The 19,567-nt window shown below is 43.7% G+C and overlaps 3 protein-coding genes across 4 annotated transcripts in view; 2 read left to right on the top strand and 1 right to left on the bottom strand.

The window, feature by feature from the left end:
• Window positions 1–19,567, top strand: part of Sec20 (vesicle transport protein Sec20) — a 170,254-nt gene that overhangs the window by 22,527 nt on the left and 128,160 nt on the right. The window lies entirely within an intron of this gene.
• LOC149935261 (protein-lysine N-trimethyltransferase SMYD5-like) overlaps window positions 1–19,567 on the top strand; it is a 286,480-nt gene that overhangs the window by 163,848 nt on the left and 103,065 nt on the right. The window lies entirely within an intron of this gene.
• Window positions 5,055–18,285, bottom strand: LOC149935264 (uncharacterized). 2 transcript variants are annotated; one of them, XM_090154277.1, is made up of 2 exons: window positions 16,966–18,285; window positions 5,055–9,231 (listed from the first exon to the last, which is right to left on the bottom strand). In XM_090154277.1, exons 1-2 carry the CDS (start codon window positions 17,393–17,395, stop codon window positions 7,535–7,537), a joined length of 2,127 nt encoding a protein of 708 aa, XP_090010403.1. In that variant the 5' UTR covers window positions 17,396–18,285; the 3' UTR covers window positions 5,055–7,534. The 2 variants fall into 2 exon arrangements, with proteins under 2 accessions (XP_090010403.1, XP_090010404.1); XM_090154278.1 differs by lacking the exon at window positions 16,966–18,285 and adding an exon at window positions 9,993–14,172.

Here is a 19,567-nt window from a genome sequence, read left to right as displayed (position 1 = left end):
TATTAAAAAAAAACCCCCGGTGGCAAAAATAAGAATTTAATTAACCCCACTAAAGGCAAATAACCCGTCCGAAAAATTTAAAATATAGCAGTTGTACGTAAATACATCCCTTCGGAAGGTTTCTGTCACTTCCTCATTTCCGGTTTAGGATAAATCTAGTAATTTCGTATCGCGTTTGATCGAATGAAAATAACTTTTAATACGTCACAAAAAAACAGTTTTCAGACTGAGCTGTCTCGCGCCAGCGTGTTCGTCGCGTTTCCCCGATTGACACTCGTACTACGAAAAACATTTGTCTGGGTTTCCTAATAGGCCGAATGTGTTTTCCGACTTTTCCAATGTTTTCTACCTCGACATTTAGTACGGCGTCGAATACGCGAATTCAACTACCCCTTTTTACCCCTCCCCCCTCTTTATATAATTTCAATGCGGATCCGCGTTCGTATACAAATATTTTCATCGCGATCCAAAAGTATAACGGCCGCTCGATTTTAGAAGGGTTGTTTTCTCAAACGTACTCTCAAGTACGACGGGGTAGTTTTCCACCGGGCGGGTGTATAAAATCTTCGTCTTCATATAAAGGTGGTTTCTTTTCGCTAGGTCCGGGATTTCGGAGTAGAGTAAAGGCTGGTTTTCAGTAGGGCAAAAACGCCCCGACGGTGAACGTCGACGCGAAAAATTCCCGTTAGGCCTAATGCAATATTTTTGCGTCAACTCTCACCGTTGTGGCGTTTTTGTCCTAGTGAAAACCAGGCTTTAGAAGAGTAACGCTATGACGCAGTGGCGGATACATATGGGGGCCGCTCCCCCCCCCCCTTGACGCTTAAGCTTTGCATGTGATTTGATGATTTGTTATTACACCCACAGCTCAAGATGTCTTTTAGCGGCCCCCCTTGAGTTTTTTCTGTATCCGCCACTGCTATGACGTCATTTTACTCCGATTGTGTGGTGCCGAATAGTTTGAGTCGGAGTAAAATCGTTTTTTCAAAATGGCTGCCTGTGGCCTTTTTAGCGGATAAATTCTGGCTAGCAGACGACAAAATCCGATTTACTCTCTTTACAACTCCTTTTCAGTAGCCCAATACTCCGAAACAAGCGAATAGTTTATGGGGTGGATTAATTATCACTCCAGGAACAGACTAGTAAAACGTTTTAGGGTTATAGGAAGTACACTTTCAGTCCGAGAACAGGCGAAAGGAAACCACCTTATAAATGGGAGAGTCAATGCCGAGTCTTGTTTAATTTCGTCGCATCATTCCCGTTTTACGAAGGGAGCGGGGGGGGGGGGGGTGCGTGAAGAAACGTCATCGCTAATTTTGAAGGCGAGATGTTTCCAACATATACATAGTACTCGCGCGTACACTCACAGACGGGAAGAAAGAGAAAAACTGATCTTGAATCTGTCAGAAACTCGGAATAGAAATGCGGCTATTTGTCGCCAACTCGCGGTACCCCCCTCTTTTAATTTTAACCCGTTTTGGTCTCCCCCCTCGCGATTATTTTTATATATACGAGAGGATTTACAGTAAATCCTTGAAAATTCTTTAAACGAACGAGCATAAATTTCGAAGGGGATTCCAATCCAGGTCCTCACGCGCGAATTAAAAAAAATTGAAACGCAATTTAAGCACGATACCTTTTAATTTAGCGACCGATACCGAAGGCGCGCTGTAAATTATAGAGCAATGACGAAGGCCTCCTAGGACGAACCACTTCTTGATTGTAATGATTAAAATCGCGTTTTGATAATGGGCTACTTCTAAAACCTCTTTGTTGAAGAATTAGGATTGAGTGGTATTTGGTACAACTTATTTTTTGATCATGCCCTTTGGTCGGGAAGAACCCTAAAGGGTTCGAAAATAATTACCAATAATTACGATCGGTGGAAATGTTTTGTCTGGCAGGTCTATTAATAGAGATGCGAAGACAAGCCCCGAGGACGTTTCATCTTCGTAATGCAAAGTTAAGTTGACGTTCGTTGTTACCACTTTGTACCACAGCGTCGACCCTTTGTGACCTATATCGCGATACAGACGAACGAATGTTTCCACATTAGCAGAGTAGTGTTGTAAGTCGGAAAATTTTCCGGAAAATGACCGAGACCTTTTTTCCGGAAAATTTTCCGTATTTTTCCGAAAAAAAATAAAAAAAGTTTTCATTCTATGATTAGCCTAATATATTGTTTGCAAATTTAAATAAAGCGCCTTTTTCGCCTAATTTTTTCGAATCTGAAAGTAAAACTAAAGCTCTAGACTAGTTTAAACTGATTAACAATGTAACATAGGCTAAGTAATGTTTTTTAGTATGTTTACTGATATTAGACATTTTAATTCGATAAAAAGTTAAAAAAATGAAAAAAAACCCTTAAAAGTAATTTATGTTTCAATTTTTTTTTCGATTTGCGGAAAATTGTCTGGAAATTTTTCCGTCTTTTATTTTTCCGGAAAATTAACAACACTAGCAGAGATTAAACTTTGTTCAATAAAACTCGCAGAGTGGGTGCATTTCACTCTACGAGTCATTTTATTCTCATTTTTTTGTTGTTTATTTCATCAGGAAAAACCGGGAATTAAATTTTTAAAAGTCGGGGAGAAGGCAGGGATTTTTTAGAATTCGTAAATAAAAAGTCCGGGAGAAGGCAGGGATTTTTAAGAATTGGTAAATTAAAAGTCCGGGAGAAGGCAGGGATTTTTTAGAATTCGTAAATAAAAAGTCCGGGAGAAGGCAGGGATTTTTAAGAATTGGTAAATAAAAAGTCCGGGAGAAGGCAGATATTTTTAAGAATTGGTAAATAAAACGTCCGGGAGAAGGCAGGGTTTATTAAGAATTGGTAAATAAAAAGTCCGGGAGAAAGCAGGGATTTTTTAGAATTGGTAAATAAAACGTCCGGGAGAAGGCAGGGTTTTTTAAGAATTGGTAAATAAAAAGTCCGGGAGAAAGCAGGGATTTTTAAGAATTGGTAAATAAAAAGTCCGGGAGAAAGCAGGGATTTTTAAGAATTGGTAAATAAAAAGTCCGGGAGAAGGCAGGGTTTTTTAAGAATTGGTAAATAAAAAGTCCGGGAGAAAGCAGGGATTTTTTAGAATTCGTAAATAAAAAGTCCGGGAGAAAGCAGGGATTTTTAAGAATTGGTAAATAAAACGTCCGGGAGAAAGCAGGGATTTTTAAGAATTGGTAAATAAAAAGTCCGGGAGAAAGCAGGGATTTTTAAGAATTGGTAAATAAAAAGTCCGGGAGAAAGCAGGGATTTTTAAGAATTGGTAAATAAAAAGTCCGGGAGAAGGCAGGGTTTTTTAAGAATTGGTAAATAAAAAGTCCGGGAGAAAGCAGGGATTTTTTAGAATTCGTAAATAAAAAGTCCGGGAGAAAGCAGGGATTTTTAAGAATTGGTAAATAAAACGTCCGGGAGAAAGCAGGGATTTTTAAGAATTGGTAAATAAAAAGTCCGGGAGAAAGCAGGGATTTTTTAGAATTGGTAAATAAAAAGTCCGGGAGAAAGCAGGGATTTTTAAGAATTGGTAAATAAAACGTCCGGGAGAAGGCAGGGTTTTTTAAGAATTGGTAAATAAAAAGTCCGGGAGAAAGCAGGGATTTTTAAGAATTGGTAAATAAAAAGTCCGGGAGAAAGCAGGGATTTTTAAGAATTGGTAAATAAAAAGTCCGGGAGAAGGCAGGGTTTTTTAAGAATTGGTAAATAAAAAGTCCGGGAGAAAGCAGGGATTTTTTAGAATTCGTAAATAAAAAGTCCGGGAGAAAGCAGGGATTTTTAAGAATTGGTAAATAAAACGTCCGGGAGAAAGCAGGGATTTTTAAGAATTGGTAAATAAAAAGTCCGGGAGAAAGCAGGGATTTTTTAGAATTCGTAAATAAAAAGTCCGGGAGAAAGCAGGGATTTTTAAGAATTGGTAAATAAAACGTCCGGGAGAAAGCAGGGTTTTTAAGAATTGGTAAATAAAAAGTCCGGGAGAAAGCAGGGATTTTTTAGAATTGGTAAATAAAAAGTCCGGGAGAAAGCAGGGATTTTTAAGAATTGGTAAATAAAACGTCCGGGAGAAGGCAGGGATTTTTAAGAATTGGTAAATAAAAAGTCCGGGAGAAAGCAGGGATTTTTAAGAATTGGTAAATAAAAAGTCCGGGAGAAAGCAGGGATTTTTAAGAATTGGTAAATAAAAAGTCCGGGAGAAGGCAGGGTTTTTTAAGAATTGGTAAATAAAAAGTCCGGGAGAAAGCAGGGATTTTTAAGAATTGGTAAATAAAACGTCCGGGAGAAAGCAGGGATTTTTAAGAATTGGTAAATAAAACGTCCGGGAGAAAGCAGGGTTTTTTAAGAATTGGTAAATAAAACGTCCGGGAGAAAGCAGGGTTTTTTAAGAATTGGTAAATAAAAAGTCCGGGAGAAAGCAGGGATTTTTTAGAATTCGTAAATAAAAAGTCCGAGAGAAAGCAGGGATTTTTAAGAATTGGTAAATAAAACTTCGGGGAAAGGAAGGTAATTTATGGTGATGACTTTTCTAAATTAAAAGTGAAATAGAACTTTAAAATTTCCTATTTTTGGCTTAAAGCCAAACAAGGAAAAAATCTGGGAATTTGAACCTGAAAATCTTGCGGCAAGCCTGTACAACGTTGGCTGCGTTCTGAAACAGCAAAAGTGCGCATTCGTTACTGAACGATTTTTTTCACTTCCGGTTTTGACGTCACGTTTGCAATCGGAGACTCAACGAAATAAGCGATCCAGAGAGCCGGTTATTTTGTTGATCAACGGAATCGTGACGTGTTTGACGCGAAATTGATATGTATGACTACTCGATTATTTTCCAATTTTCCACAATGTCGTTCAGTAAGCTCTGACGTCACGTTGCAAAACAGAGCTTAACGGTTAAAAAACAGTTTGGCTTCTGATTGCTGTTACTGAACGCAGCCCTTATTGCAGTTATTTTAAGTACATTTCACATTTCAAATCAAACGCGTGTTTCACATTTCAAATCAAACGCGTGGAATAGCGAATAGTGAAAATTTGGGCAAATTTCAGCGAAAATCAGTTTGCGCAAAGAAAGTAATTAAAACGAACGACCTTTTTATTTTTTGGAAAATAGATTATTTTTATACCATTTTTGACACTTTTTTTTACAAAACATGACCATTGAACTATACGTAATTATCGTTTCACAGGGGTAGGGGTACTATCTCTAACGTTAATTATATAACAGTGATGGGTTAATTTGTTTTTATAGAGATCTCATTTTGTTTATGATAAACAACTAACATAAACTTGGCATTTTTCTTTTCAATAGACACAATTTATACAAGTATATATTTGTGTTTATATTTAATATTTACAGTGAAGGGGTGGTTTTGTTATAACTCCCGCGCGCGCCATGATTCGATGATTTAAAAATAATAGAAGTAATTTATTTGTTTTCAAAAGTTTCGTGATTTCCTTTAAAATGTGAAAAAGCAAAGGGAACAAACGCGGCTTTTCTTCTTCTCGGAACGCTTTTTGTCATCGTAAAATATGAAAGATATCACCAAATTATGAGAAAGACTTAGAGAATTGTTTATATAGTCTCTGATGCATAAAAATACAAAAATATTGTACCATTTAGAGATGGCAATGGCACTATAGTCCTTTTTATCGTGTTAATTTTAATGATTTGTTTTTGTTTCTTATCAAGTCACTTTTTCAAAACTTGAGCAAAAAGGGAAGACCCTCTATTGTGAATTTCATTTACATTTAATGTTATCGTTTTCCATCGCGGGAGCCGTGCAATATTTTCTCGAGAAATTAGTTAAAAGCGCAAATACATTCATTATTACGTCGTTTCTACGAAATTTTACATTACGAAGGTTTAGATTTTGGCAACAGTTTTTCAAACATTTGTTTTTGTTAACAGACTAGTTTTTCCCTAAGCTGACGTGATTTTAAAAAAAATACTCATTTAGAGACTACGCGTTAGTCGGCGGGTGCAACTCTGAAACGCGTATACGTTTTGGCCGATTAATTTATCGACTAAAGGAATATCCAAACGGTACAAAGTTGCCTTCGCCTTAAAATCCAATATTTTAATTGTTTATATTTTAATATTTAATTTCATACCTTAGGAAATAAAAAAGGCTCGTTTTTTAATTCTGAGATCTTTATTTTTTTAATGGCGAATAAAAAATGTTTTACGATATTTTTCTAAAGATTAAAAACACATGGTTATTTTTATATATTTTTTTCTGAGGCAATGGCACAAAACAATGGCGGGACTGAACGTGTTAGCCCTACTGTATATTTAAAAATATATTGGCGTGTATATATCAATCTGACTTAGAATTTTTTAATTTAATTTTACTTAAAAAAACAAAACGAGTCCTACCAGCAGATTCGAAACAAAAAAATTAACGCGTAATGTTAATTTATTTTTAAAAAAAAATATTAACAGCTCAAAAGGAAAGTCCAGCTTTTTGAAAGCCAAGTTTTTAATATACAGCCCCAGGTTATCCAATAAGTAAAATATAATCGTTCGAAAGCTACTAAATTAACGGAATTTGGTATAGAAAAATATATCACTTTTTTTTCTTCTTAATTAATTATTCATTACGAGATGAGAAAAATATATTTAATTTGTACGAGAGACATTTAAACTGTAAGTAGGGATGCAAATTATCGCGTTGTGTTTTAAAGAAAGCGCGCGGTTTTTGGTTGTTTTCCGTGTTGGATTTCATGTGGGCGCGAATATTTCGAAATTGTTGAATATAAGAGTTTTAGCGTGGAACGTTTTAAATAGAAACAATTCGAACGACATCTACTATATTTACACCAGGATTAAAATTTGATAGCGATAACGTTTGTCGATAACGACGAGTCTACCAAAAACAGATTGTCGATAAACAAATTCGACTATATTTTGTTTTTAAATTTGTTTTATCTCCACTGGGCAAACGACCAGCGTCGCCATCTTTTAACGAAATTAAAAAATATTAATATTTTACAACCAAGAATATATAAAGTCATCTATCTTTTTTGTTTTCCAATATATATACTTTTTTATCGTCTTCACTTTCTATAACTATCAATCCTTTATTGTTAAATGGTTACTCGAAAATATTTTTTTAAAGATTTACTAAATTAGATTATAGAAAATACCAATTTGAGCTTTATTTATATATTTCTATAGGTTTATTTTTCTGATTGAAAAGCTTTCTAAATTTTAAAATTACTCGTCAATATTTTTCACTTTCTTTCTCTCAATTTCTTTCTCTCTTGGTTTTTCTCACCTAAAAATATTTCATTTAATGGCTAGAAAAATAGATCCAAAGTGTTTTTCCTTATAATATCGATATTAAAGATTTCTTTTAAACCCGTAAATAACAATACATCTTTCTTTTTCTAATATTAAAAATGAAATGATCTCTCTCGCTGCGAGTCTCGTTCATCGGCATTTCCCCTCGTCCACAAAGCGCTTTCGAACCAGGAACGTCACTTGCTTCCGAGTCTAATAGTTTATATAACTTTTGGTTCTATATATTCCGTATTTGGTAATGTTTTTTTTTACATTTGTAGCGCGACACTGGCGCCACCGGTGGCGGGAGGGGGCGGTGGCGGCGGATGGTGGTGGTGGTGATGGTGATGAGAATGGTGGGAATGATGGGCGGCACCCCGGACCGCCTCCTTCTTCATCTTCTGCTTGGTGTGCACTTTGGCGTGCCTCTTTTTCTCGTCGCTGCGCGCGAATTTGCGACCGCAGAGGTCGCAAGAGAAGGGTTTCTCTCCCGTGTGCGTGCGAATGTGCGTGGTCAGGTGGTCCGATCTCGAGAAGGAGCGCATGCAGATGCGACACTGAAACGGCTTCTGTCCCGTGTGAATCCGAATGTGGCGCGTCAGTTCGTCGCTGCGAGAAAAGCGCCGGTCGCAGCCCTCGATCGGACAAGCGTACGGCCTCTCGTGGACGGGTGTCTTGCTGGGCCGGTTCGGGTATTTGCGCGGTTTCACCGGGACCAGCTTCAAGGGAACCGGACTGTTCTGGTAGGCTTGACTGAGAATTTCGTGTCCTTTGCTGGTGGCCTGGTTGTACTCGGCCAAGGAGGCGGTGGCTTCGACCGACGAGGTTCCGGCCCTCTCGGTGGCCGCCGACCCGGAAGACAACTCTTCCACCTGGGCTGAATGGGAGCCGACTTGCAACGAAACGGACATGGAAGATTGCGGGTGGAGCGGCGAGGGCGTACACGGCGGCATGCCCATGAAAGAACCCGAACCGTCACCCATTCCCGAAGAAGAGGGCTCCTGTTTGGTCATGGTCACTCCCGACATGGAAGGCGACGAAGGTCCGGCCGAAAGTTGCACGGCGCCAAACGCGCCACCGTAGTCCAGGGCGCTGATGGAAGACGCGGCGGTAGTCCATTGATAGGGCTTGGGTATAGAAGACACACCGGGCCTGGCGCCGTACAAGGCCGAAAGGTCGTCTTGGATGCCGGAGCCCGACACCAAGGAGTCCGGCACGAGCTGGAGTCCCGAGCCACCTACACTCGCGCAGCTGCTGTAGACCGGCGGCTGCTTAAGCGGGTAGTTGGTCAGTTCGAACGGAGTCGAAGTAAACTGCGCGATATCGTGCTGCAACTGAAGCTGCTGCTGGTGATGCTGGTGCACTTGCTGTTGGTTTGAGTGTTGGAGTTGCTGGGGGCTACCCAGGGTCACGAACGTTTGACCCGAAGACTCGGACTGCGGGTGTTGGCCGTGGCTCGAAGACGCCGAACTCCTGGAAGAGAGCCCCTGAACGGGGTCGAAGCTCTGCTGCGGACTAGGGGAGGAGAAGTGCTGAGCCGCCGCGGCCGCCAGTGTGCTGACCGTCGCCGTGCCGAATATGTTGATGAGCGGGGTGAGAACGGCCGTTTTGTCCTGAGGGTGGTGGTGGCAGAACCAGGAACTTGGTGACGAGGCTTCGGAAACGGAACCACCCATCGTCCCGATTCCCGGCCCCATGGAGACGGGAGAACCCGAAGTGACTGGAGTGGCTGTGGTGGTGAAAGTCCCGCGGTAACTGATCGTCTGAGGGTGCTCCAAGGGAGACGGCGACGGAGACTCTCCGTGTTGGTGTTGCGTGTCCGATGTCGGGGCGTTTGGGGTTGACGAAGGCGACGGGAACATCGTCGTCGTCTTGTCGTCTTCTTCAACCCCGGTTTGGGTGCCCGCTTGCTGTTGTTGCTGCTGCTGCTGCTGTTGCTGGAGATGAATTGGTAGCGACGCCTCGGCTGTACAAAGAAATCAAGAAATCCACGTTTTAAAAATAACTCTTTTACTTTTAGCAATCGCATTATGCCCGTGATAAATCCCCGCGCGTTTAAACTGTAAACAATAAAGAGAAAGCGGTTTCCTCCGCGAGTATCTCCCATTAAAAAGAGCTAATTTACGGTTGATACGCATTACGTCAAGTTGTCGTCGCTTAATCGTAGAAGGCGGTAGGAGGAGGAGGCGGATGATGAGGTGTTTTGGGGGTTCAAGGGCGTCGGGGGTGTAGGAAGGCTGCAAGGACGTTTGAATCTAGAGCCAACAACCGATATCGCCTCGTCAAAATCGCGTCGTCGTCGTCCCACCGGCGAGAGTGGGTGTCTTCGTTCGCCGGAGGAACCACTCTTTTTCACCCTTTTTCTCTTCGCTTTGTCGATGGTCGCGTACTTCCGTTTTACAGTCATTCGCGAATTGGGTGTTTCGAGCGCTGGATCGCCCACGGATTCCCGTAGCGGGCGCGTTCCCTCCGCCGAAGCCTGTTGCCGGCTTTCTTCCGATAGCTCTTCGCGGCCTGCTTTCGAAATAACACGGCGCCCACGTCCGTCGACGCAACCGCCAGCGCAACACCGGGTACGCGTACCTGGGAAAACGACGCCATTATGGTCTCTTCCAGTCGTCGTTAATCCCGAGTTACGATTGAAAACCACTTAACCCCCGGAAAGGTTGACCTTACTACAGAGGCACCTCCGTGGAAAACTCGTAGACTGAGAGTCGGTAAGCTCACCGTTTGACCAGATGAAGGCGGGCGCGACCGGAGAAGCCACTAGAGAATGACCAGCCGATGCCCCCCATATCGGGGCCATGGGCAGGAATGAAGGCGAGACCATAGAGTGGTGGTGCTGATGAGAAGCGGACGAAACTGGGGCGTGGAAGTATTGGGGCCGAACTCTGTGGGGCTCAACGTAGCGTGGCCCGACCATCAAGGGCCCCGGTGAAGGCGTGGGGGGCCACCAGTGACGACTGTTTGTTCCGGGAGCCCCCAGAGTGGACTCTCTCATGTTACGGCGATCGACAGTCCTCCCGGGATTCTCGCTGATCCGACAAATTGGAAGTCTGTTCCGCGACTGTATTTCAGCTAGACAAGCGCGACGTTTCCGCGGCTTCCCGCTTGCCTTTGGGGAAGAGTCGAAGTTAACGGAGACTGACGTCGACGATTCGTCTTGTTTTCAATGTCGCCCGTCCCACGCTCCGCTTTTTTCACCGTTTTTTCCCCTCGCGTCTACTTCGACGATTAAATTGGACGCCGCTACACCGCGATTTTAGACAAGTGGCACCCGAGTATTTTGTCACGCGTAAACCACGGGCGACGCGGATGGGCCTGGAAGGCGTCGTCGTTGCGAATGGTCCCGGCACCCTCGAGCGTGGCCATCTAGCGCTCTGTCGGTGGACGGATGTCTTATCCAGGTCGGCCGCTTGTCTCGGCGAACGCGGTTCCTCTGGTTGGGGAGATGAGTCAGACGTTCCGAAACCGGCGTCGTCAAAGGTTTGTGGATCAACGTCTCTCGATCGGTGGAAGGCCAGTGGCCCGTGCCGCCCCCTCTCTCTTCGCCGGCGGAGGTGGTCGCGGCCGATTCGGGTTTGAGGCGATAAAAAGGGGTCCGAGACACCGGCGCGCGGAAACGGACGGAAAGATCGAGAAAAACAAGCGAGGGGAAGGGTTCGCCCTCCTCGAGATCCTTCTCGGTTATCACTGTCGATTGGAGCTGGAGGGGGATTAAGTGACGTGGGAAGATGGCGGCCGACGTCATTCGGCCTGGTTCCTCCTACCTCCTACCACCGAAAGCGCCGTCAGCGGAGCCAGCCGCCAATAGAAAGGCTCCCCGAGAGCCATTCGCGAGGATTTCTCCCAACCTTATCCTCCTACGCGTTTCACGCTCGCAAACGCGACTTTCTCCGGCTGGTTCGCGCCAGGTACGCCAAGTCGTAATCAGCGCGCCACTGATTCGATCTACCTACGCCGTCGTTACCCCGTCTCAGGGCACAACCGCGAGGGGAAGCTCGTTCGCACCCCTCCCGCCTGAAGCGAGTGTCCGCGACCTCTACCCAGCGAAGAAAGAGCTGGAGCCCGAAAAGTGGGCGGCCGTTCCACGCGCCGAATTAACCGGATCGCGAGTCGATTATTTTAACGCGAACGACTCGGCACCGAGGCTCGAAATCGAGAAAGGGAAGGACGTACTAATGGCGATTCCACGCCGAACCTTTCGACAAAAGGGGGATGGATTATTATTATTATTAAAAGGGTGCCATTCTATCTTACGACACTGCGCGTAGTAACGGAAACAATTAGCACCCGTCGCAAAGTTCTCTCTTTTTCACTCGGGGGTCCTCGGCACGCGACGAATGCGCCATTTATCCCCGCCAATAACTCACTCGTCAATGACACCTCTTCCAGCATCGCCAAAGTCGCGAGCGGAAAAAAAGGGTCTGCTTCGTTGTTTACATTTTAAAATGCGCGTACCTATTTCTGTCTGGCTGCCGCTCGGGTTTTGAACTTTAATAACTTCGCGGCGGGTCTAGACTACGGTGTGGCGTTGTCACACGTCCCTTTTGCCCTCGCTGATTACTGATTTCGGCGCACCCGTTTCTTTCGTTAGTCTGTCTAGTCGAGGCCTATCTGATTTTGTAGCGTAAACAGGCGCTTGTGTCATTTCCGAACAGACGCAACAATGTACGTTTACGTCATAATTTCCAGAGTCGTTTCGTTTTAATAGAACGGATTTTCGGGCTTTTGGTTTTGACTTATATCGCCTCAATTACTTTTAAGAACGCTAATCGAAATGATGATTGGAATAATTGAAAATACGAGTACCGTTAATTCGGGAACGAATTTCCTAGTAGGGCGCGTGTAACTAGAACCGTATAGCCCCGTGTTTACCTCCGAAAAATCGTGGGCCCACCGAAGTTCGCAGCTACGTTGACTTTCTTCAAAAGCGCGGGCGTTCTAAAAATTGACGACGCGCTCGCGTCACGTCAGGCAGCTAGCCAAAATTAATTTTTGTCGACGGAAGGTTTCCCCGGCAACGGTTGTCGATGACGTCGTTTATTTAATTTCTCTCGTCGATTTTTGGCTATTCGAGATTCATTCGAAGAATTTTCACGCTCTATATGGCGTGTTATAAGACGGATACGCGCTCGCGTGACTCAGAAACGGAGAGAACGTCTGCCAAAAAGATCTTCGATGGCGAAACCATTTGTCGGCTGGAGCCAACGTCACTGTTACGAGCGCCTCGTCTGAAAAGACACTCGTCCTCCCAGGGCCTATAGTCGGACCGAAGCGAGACAAATCGCGCCACTCGAAGATCTCCGCCTGACGTCAGTGGTTCTTGGATCCCGCAGTAGTCTGGGGATCCTTCTTCCTTCCTCTCTCCCACACTTCTCGCTGATTACGCAACCAGCGTGTTGACTTTGTCTGTCCGACCCGCGGGAAAAACGCGTCTTCGCCTGCTCGCGTCATCATCCGCGGCTCGTCTACTCGCGAACGTTGAGCGGAGACGGGCCGCTGTGGGAACCGCCTTCCTTCATTTGTAAACTTATCATTTGAGATCTTGAATAACGTTTCGAAATATGACGTCATGTGTGTATCAAATAGAAGCGCCGATAGGTCGTGTTACAATTACGCGATCGGTTATTTGTTTATTGTTCCCGACTTCCGGGTTTTATCTTAAAGGTAATAGAACCGTTGTTATTTGGTGTGGAACATCGATACTTATTTCGGGCGCAAATTCTCGCTCAGATTGTGAAGGGGGCTTCCATAAATAATGCGTTGAGCTTATATTCTCTTTAAGGTCAATCTTTTCCCCCAACACGTGAAGGAACGCTTCAATGGGCGCTGGACAAATGACCTACGTACCAAAAGGCCTACATTTCCGCTAATTTTAACCCGATTCAAAACAATGTCATCATCTTAAAGTACCCGAAAAGGGGGCATAAAAAATATACACCCTAAAAATTTAAAATAATGATAAATAAATAAAATAAAAACGCGAAACTCGGACAAAATAGATCTTCGAGTGAAGAACTAAATTAAAACTAAATAAAATAGCCAGAATTTCCAGCGGTAGACCGGATTCGGCCTAGTTGGAGCTCATCAGTACCGCGCGGAGAATCTGGCTCGCCACTAAACCGAAAAGATTAGCTAAGCCTAAACATTATAGTCCATAGGTGGTTTTTATTAACTTGAAATTATCATCATCTTAAAACTCGATTAATTGAATCGTACCGGAATGAACGAGAGCCATTTCGAACGTACAAGAACGACTTGCTGAAATCCATCTCTCCAAATGTATAGAAAACAGATGTTGGAAAATCGTAAAGTGACCTTTCTCAAGCTGAAATAACTTAGCTTCCAGCCCCCTCCCCCTCCCCAATATTTAATAAGTCGCCTTTACAAGTTAACATCGCTAACTCGAACACCATACTACTAGTTAAATATTACAATAAGCCCGTAGGATAAATCACTGTCACATTGGCGTCTCTGGCTTATACGAAGCGAAGCGCGGATTTGGCGGCAGTAAACGAACGACCCGGATTACGACGACGCGAGATTTAGCGCGCATTCAATGACGGAACGGTAGCCAGCGCCACCTTTACCCTGTCATCCGCTTCAATCTATTTCAACTAATTATTTATATTTATGAAAAAATATCCCGTGAAAGAGTGTTTATATACATAATATATAATATAGTATAAAAATATAATATATAGTATATATAATATATAATAGTATTTTTATACTTTATGTTTATTACATATTATCAATAATCCATACCTCTACTTGGAATGCTTATCCTGGCGTATCGCGTATGGTAAGATCACTCTGACGGCTTTGGCCCCGCCTACGTGAGAAAAATACCCTTTGTTTGTTAAGTTAACATTATGACGTCAAAAAAACGAAAATCTGCCGCGATAAGCATTCCAAGTAGAAGTATGGATTCCTGATATTAAGTATACACCTACTAATCAGATGTTCAGCCAGTTTTCCATGTACCTCCTATGAAATTCCAAGACGTGCACAATATCGATTCTATAAAGTACATGAATCTCGTATAATAACGAAAGTAGGCTTAACGGGATTAATACGCGGATGATTAAATGGAAGTTGAGAAAGGGAAACTGTAGGTTCGATATTAAACCGATTGATTAATAAAGCTACTGTTGACAGCGGATAAACTAAGCTCTAATTTTAGAAGTATTTATTATAGTCGATAGATAATAGATTTTTTTCGACGTATAAGGTACGTTGTCGAAGCTTTTTGAATTATTATTTTTTATGATTACAAACGGTAAACGAAAAGAGCAAAGAAATATTTTTCCCCCGAAATCTCTCTCTCTCTCTCTCTCTCTGGCCTCTATAGCCATCCTTTGGATTACCGTTGCCATGGAAACCACGTTTCTCTTTTCTACTTTTCTCCCGCCTCGTACGCTCTTTATTCTTTCCGTCAATAGAGCCATTCTAGTGCGTTATCGATTGGATGGCTCGTTACGACCGCCAATAACGAGGTCGGATTTAACTGACGTCAACCCCTGACGTAATAAACGGTGAATTACGTCATGGCGTAACGAACGTCCATTGGCACGTCCGAAATCCGTCGCTCTCTGACCTCGAAAAGTAAAGCGACCGCGCTACTCCGCGCCGACGTCTCATCACGACCGATCGCGGCTGGCAGTGAAGCGCCGGCCGAGGGGCGGGGGTACGGGCTACGCTTCGTGCTAGCCTTCCATGTTTGTCCGAACTGTCGACTGATGTTGGTGGGTTTTTCTACAGGCTTTTTCCGAATCGGAAACGGTCGACAGCCCGCTTGTTCGGGCTATTCCGAGATCTAAAAATAAACTAGAGCGAAAAAGGAATAAGGTGGAATTCTCGGAAAATGGTCCTGATGGCCAAGAACAGGCAAAAAAAAAGATAAATGTGAAAGATATCCCCCCCCCCCCCGGGTTGATTTACACTTTCTAAAAATATCCTTCTATAGCGATTTTATATTCTATATTGGAGCGAACGTGATATCGATTAAATATTGTTTTTACTGTGCTAAGGGGAGAAAGAAAATTCCAAGAATAACAATGTATTACAATAGCCCAATACGTATTTTTGGGATTTGATAGAGACCTGTATAGGCATTTTGGCAAATACCTAGGCTGTTCAGAATTATCTTTGAAAAAGATTTATTTAAAAAAAAACCATCCAAATGTTATAAAATTGCTGTAGTAATGGTATTCATTTTCAAAATTATTTCAAATTGTAATATTTCAATAATAATTTAAAAAAATACCATCTAAATAGTATAAAATTGCTGTAGTAATGGTATTCATTTTAAAAATTATTTCAAATTGTAATATTTCAATAATAATTTAAAAAAATACCATCTAAATAGTATAAAATTGCTGTAGTAATGGTATTCATTTTCAAAATTATTTCAAATTGTAATATTTCAATAATAATTTAAAAAAATACCATCTAAATAGTATAAAATTGCTGTAGTAATGGTATTCATTTTCAAAATTATTTCAAATTGTAATATTTCAATAATAATTTAAAAAAATACCATCTAAATAGTATAAAATTGCTGTAGTAATGGTATTCATTTTCAAAATTATTTCAAATTGTAATATTTCAATAATAATTTAAAAAAATACCATCTAAATAGTATAAAATTGCTGTAGTAATGGTATTCATTTTCAAAATTATTTCAAATTGTAATATTTCAATAATAATAAAAAAAACAGAAGCTAAGGGTGTTTGGCGTTAGTTACGTTAATAAACAGATGCTAACGCGTGTTTTCGATTTAAGTAGATCTAAACAACCCACTGGAGATTTGGAGATTTCCATCGAGTTCAGAAACGGAAATAGTTAGTGAAAACGTATTTTGCTAGACATTCGGATGTATAATTTGGGTACAGAAAGCGAAACGTCGAATTTTTCACTTTATAAACTGGCAAATTTGAGATAGAGATAATTTTACTCGTTTCGTATTCGACTAATATATAATATTAACTACAAATAAAATGAGAAATTCCTTTGACATTAATTTTAAAGTAAATAATGAGCCTAGTTTCAGTTAGTCTTGGCTTACGGCAAACCAACCTTAAAGGGAGAGTTTGGTACATTGAACTTCCGCGAACAGAAGTGTGAAAAGCGATTCTGATTACGAGCGTCTGAAAGAATAGAATGAGAAAGGGTTTTCCATTTTGAATGTCCAGCCAAGTCGTGCGCGGGGAGCACCTGTCGCCGCAGACAGACTCCAATCGCACTCTCAGGTGCTTTTCCCCCTTTCGCGGCGTAACGGGCAAAGGCTTAGCGAACGGCCGAGATGTACGCGACGTCATAGACGAAAGCCGTCGGAAACGAATCGAAGCGGCGCGTTACGGCAGTCGCGAAAAAACAAAGGTTACGTCAGCGAAATGACGTCAACAGGGAATAAGGTCCGCTCGAGAATAAACGTCGCGGCTCAAATAGCCCCGAATGATTAATTTGTCTGATCGGAAATGCACGGGCGCTGATGGATTGGATGGATAGGGATGGATGGGGGAGGTAGGGAGGGACTCTGGTTTGGGGTTAAGACGATAAGATATCTCGCTCGTTTAATCTCGTATCGAGGCTCGTTACCCAACGCGCGCCAATAAATAGGCGTTTCGGCTTATAACTAGCGGATTCCCTTAATTAGGGCTGGATACGAATGGTGTCTAAACGATCCCTTACCGGTGATGGGCACAGGCTCGACGCAAGGCATGGCAGCCTCGTTTCCGAAGAAGGAGTTGACGTCTCCGCTGGTGGACACCGGGGTGTTCAAGGTGTCGTCGCCGCCTTCTTCGCCGGACTGGTTGGCGGCGTTGGCGGCGGCCGCGGCGGACACGACGGCGGACAAACTGGGTGGACCGGAACTTCCGGCTTCGCTGGGCACTCCGCTGGGGTTCCGGACGCGATCCCGGTTCAAAGAGGCCTCTTCGTGTTCCTCGCTGACCCCGTGGTCGGGGGTCAGGCGGTGGTCGCCGATGTCGTCGACGTGAGCTCCGACCAGGGCCAAGGGCGACTTGAAGGTGTCGAAGCTGATGCTGAACTGCTGGTCGTCGACGACGCTGCCTGTCAGGGTGGCCACCTGGGACAACGCGTCCAAACCGTCCATAATCATTATGTCCTGTTTGTTGAGGTCGTCCGGCAGGAAAGGCGATCGGCGGAAGTCCGATATCTTGCTGGCGAAGGACAGCGCCAAAGACGTCGTCCAAGGAGAGGACTTGTCCAACGCTCGGATGGAGAACTCGCCCAGTTTGAACGCTCCGCCGCGGCGATCTTCCGCCAGGGAGGAGGCTGCGTAAAAATCAATCTTTCTTCCGTTCCTCCCGACAAATAGAATCTTAGTGGCGCTCGGATTTTTCAATCTTCGTCGGCGGCCGTCAATGACGATCGACTTTCGATTTTCCTATTCAGTTTCGTAAATTCCATTTCTCAAAGTTTCCGTTTCGTTTCTCAATATCTCGTCTTGGAAGTTCCGTTCGGTCGGGATCAAATTGTACGCGGATATCGACGCGGCGACATCATCGCGATCGGGGACGTTGAAAGGTGACTGAAAAGTCAAAACATCCGAGATCAGCTGTTTTCGGAGAACGACAATTCTATTCCGGCGCGGCCTCCGCGAGACTAAAGCGCGGCCAAACGACGAAAGTGTCGTTTCGACTTCCCACCCGAACTCGAGAAAGTCTCGAGAGTAACGGGTCAGGCGTACTAGGGCCGAGTCCTTCGAGTTGGCCGTCCCGAAGTCGAGGTCGTAGGAGAAGTCAACCGGCCAGGGGTAATCGCGGCGATTGTATCACGTCGACTCGTAAGGCCGAGCTAAAAAACGTTCGCTCTCTTTGGAGAAATACGCTCCCAAGAAGCGCGCGCCCGATTTCACTCTCGCCTTACGTCGAAAGAATTCCCGCGCTAGGACAACCTCCCTTTATAACTGTGGGTTGTAAAGCGAGGGGGGCGGCGGGCGCGGGGGGCGCGCAGCCATGAATGAAGAGAGGAGGACAGCGCCTCTTCCCATATATGGCATGCCGGAACCCCGCTCCGACCAATCGCGGCGCCCTAGTCAAGTTCTGACGTCGTGTGACGTCCTCGGCGGCGCTCGGAGGGATGAAGTCGGACCGAGGAGGGAGAGGAAGATACGGAATGCCGCGACTAAATCTACAATCTCGTTTTATATTATTACGCTTTTTTCTTCGTAACTTTAATAATAATAATAACGGCGCTGCATTTTTTTCGGTCTCTCGCGAGCCACCGACATTGTCGTAACTTTTGTTTTGCTTCTAACCCCCCCCCCCGCCTCTTTGAAAATATTATAGAGGCGTTCGTCATTTGATGTACAATATCACACAACGGGGAGTGGACTATCGCGGAGGGTGTTACGCTACGATACGGGGGTGTTACTGTAAAAAAGACTTTGAAAATTGGGCTCTCCTGACCTTCTTTGTAAGTCAAGTTCACCGATTCTTATCGTAGGAAGTAGGAGTTTTATCAAATTCGTGTCGGTGATGTGTCGCGGAATCAAATTGAAGTTCGGAAAACAGGTGTTTCGTTTATTTCCAAAATAAATCGTCTATTTATCTGGTTTTTAACGCCTACGTTTGAATGAGCGTTTATTTTTCACCAAACGTATAATCGTTTTAATACTTCGTACGTCGTTAACGTAACAATTAGTGATATGAGGTAAAGATGATATTTTTTTTCTCTATCCGCGTCGGAGGAGTGATCGGGATAAAGTCGTAAATGTCTAGCCTTGACTTTAGGCCAACAACATTTATGTATTTTGGGTTATCGATCTACGACTAAAAAGATCGACCCGACCGAACACGTGACTTACGTACGTCCGATTCTAGTATTATTATAGATTTTTACCGTTTTCGTAACGAAACTGAAGATACGGCAGCGCCATGCGCAGTCCGATTTTAGCGTAACGGAATGAACCCATCTCCCGCCCCCCGTTCCGATCCCTATATTTTCTTCCGCAGCCACCTTGAGGCGCTCTACGCATCCCCCCCCCCCCTCCCCTACTTTCTCTCTCTCGGGTTGCGTCGCGGGAGAAATCTGCCTTATAAGGGGTAGGAGGTTTGCCAGAGCGCCCCGACGTCACAAACTCGTTAGTGACGTCGCGAACGCGGAGGCGTTTTAAATTGAGTGTGCCCTGTTGCTATGGCAACGCGGCGCTCCGTACGAATCGGATCGGGTAAGGAGATTTCATTCTTTATTCGCGCGCTTTCCGTAAAAACGGCGCGAAGAATACGCTTTTCGCGTGCCCGATTACTCTATTAGCGACAGAGGAGAG

The sequence above is a fragment of the Leiobunum rupestre genome, chromosome 7 (assembly GCF_980474605.1).
Source record: "Leiobunum rupestre chromosome 7, qqLeiRupe1.1.hap1, whole genome shotgun sequence".
Lineage (NCBI taxonomy): Eukaryota > Metazoa > Arthropoda > Arachnida > Opiliones > Sclerosomatidae > Leiobunum > Leiobunum rupestre.
The sequence above is the reverse complement of the archived record's forward strand: the minus strand, read 5'-3'. Positions and strand labels throughout refer to the sequence as shown.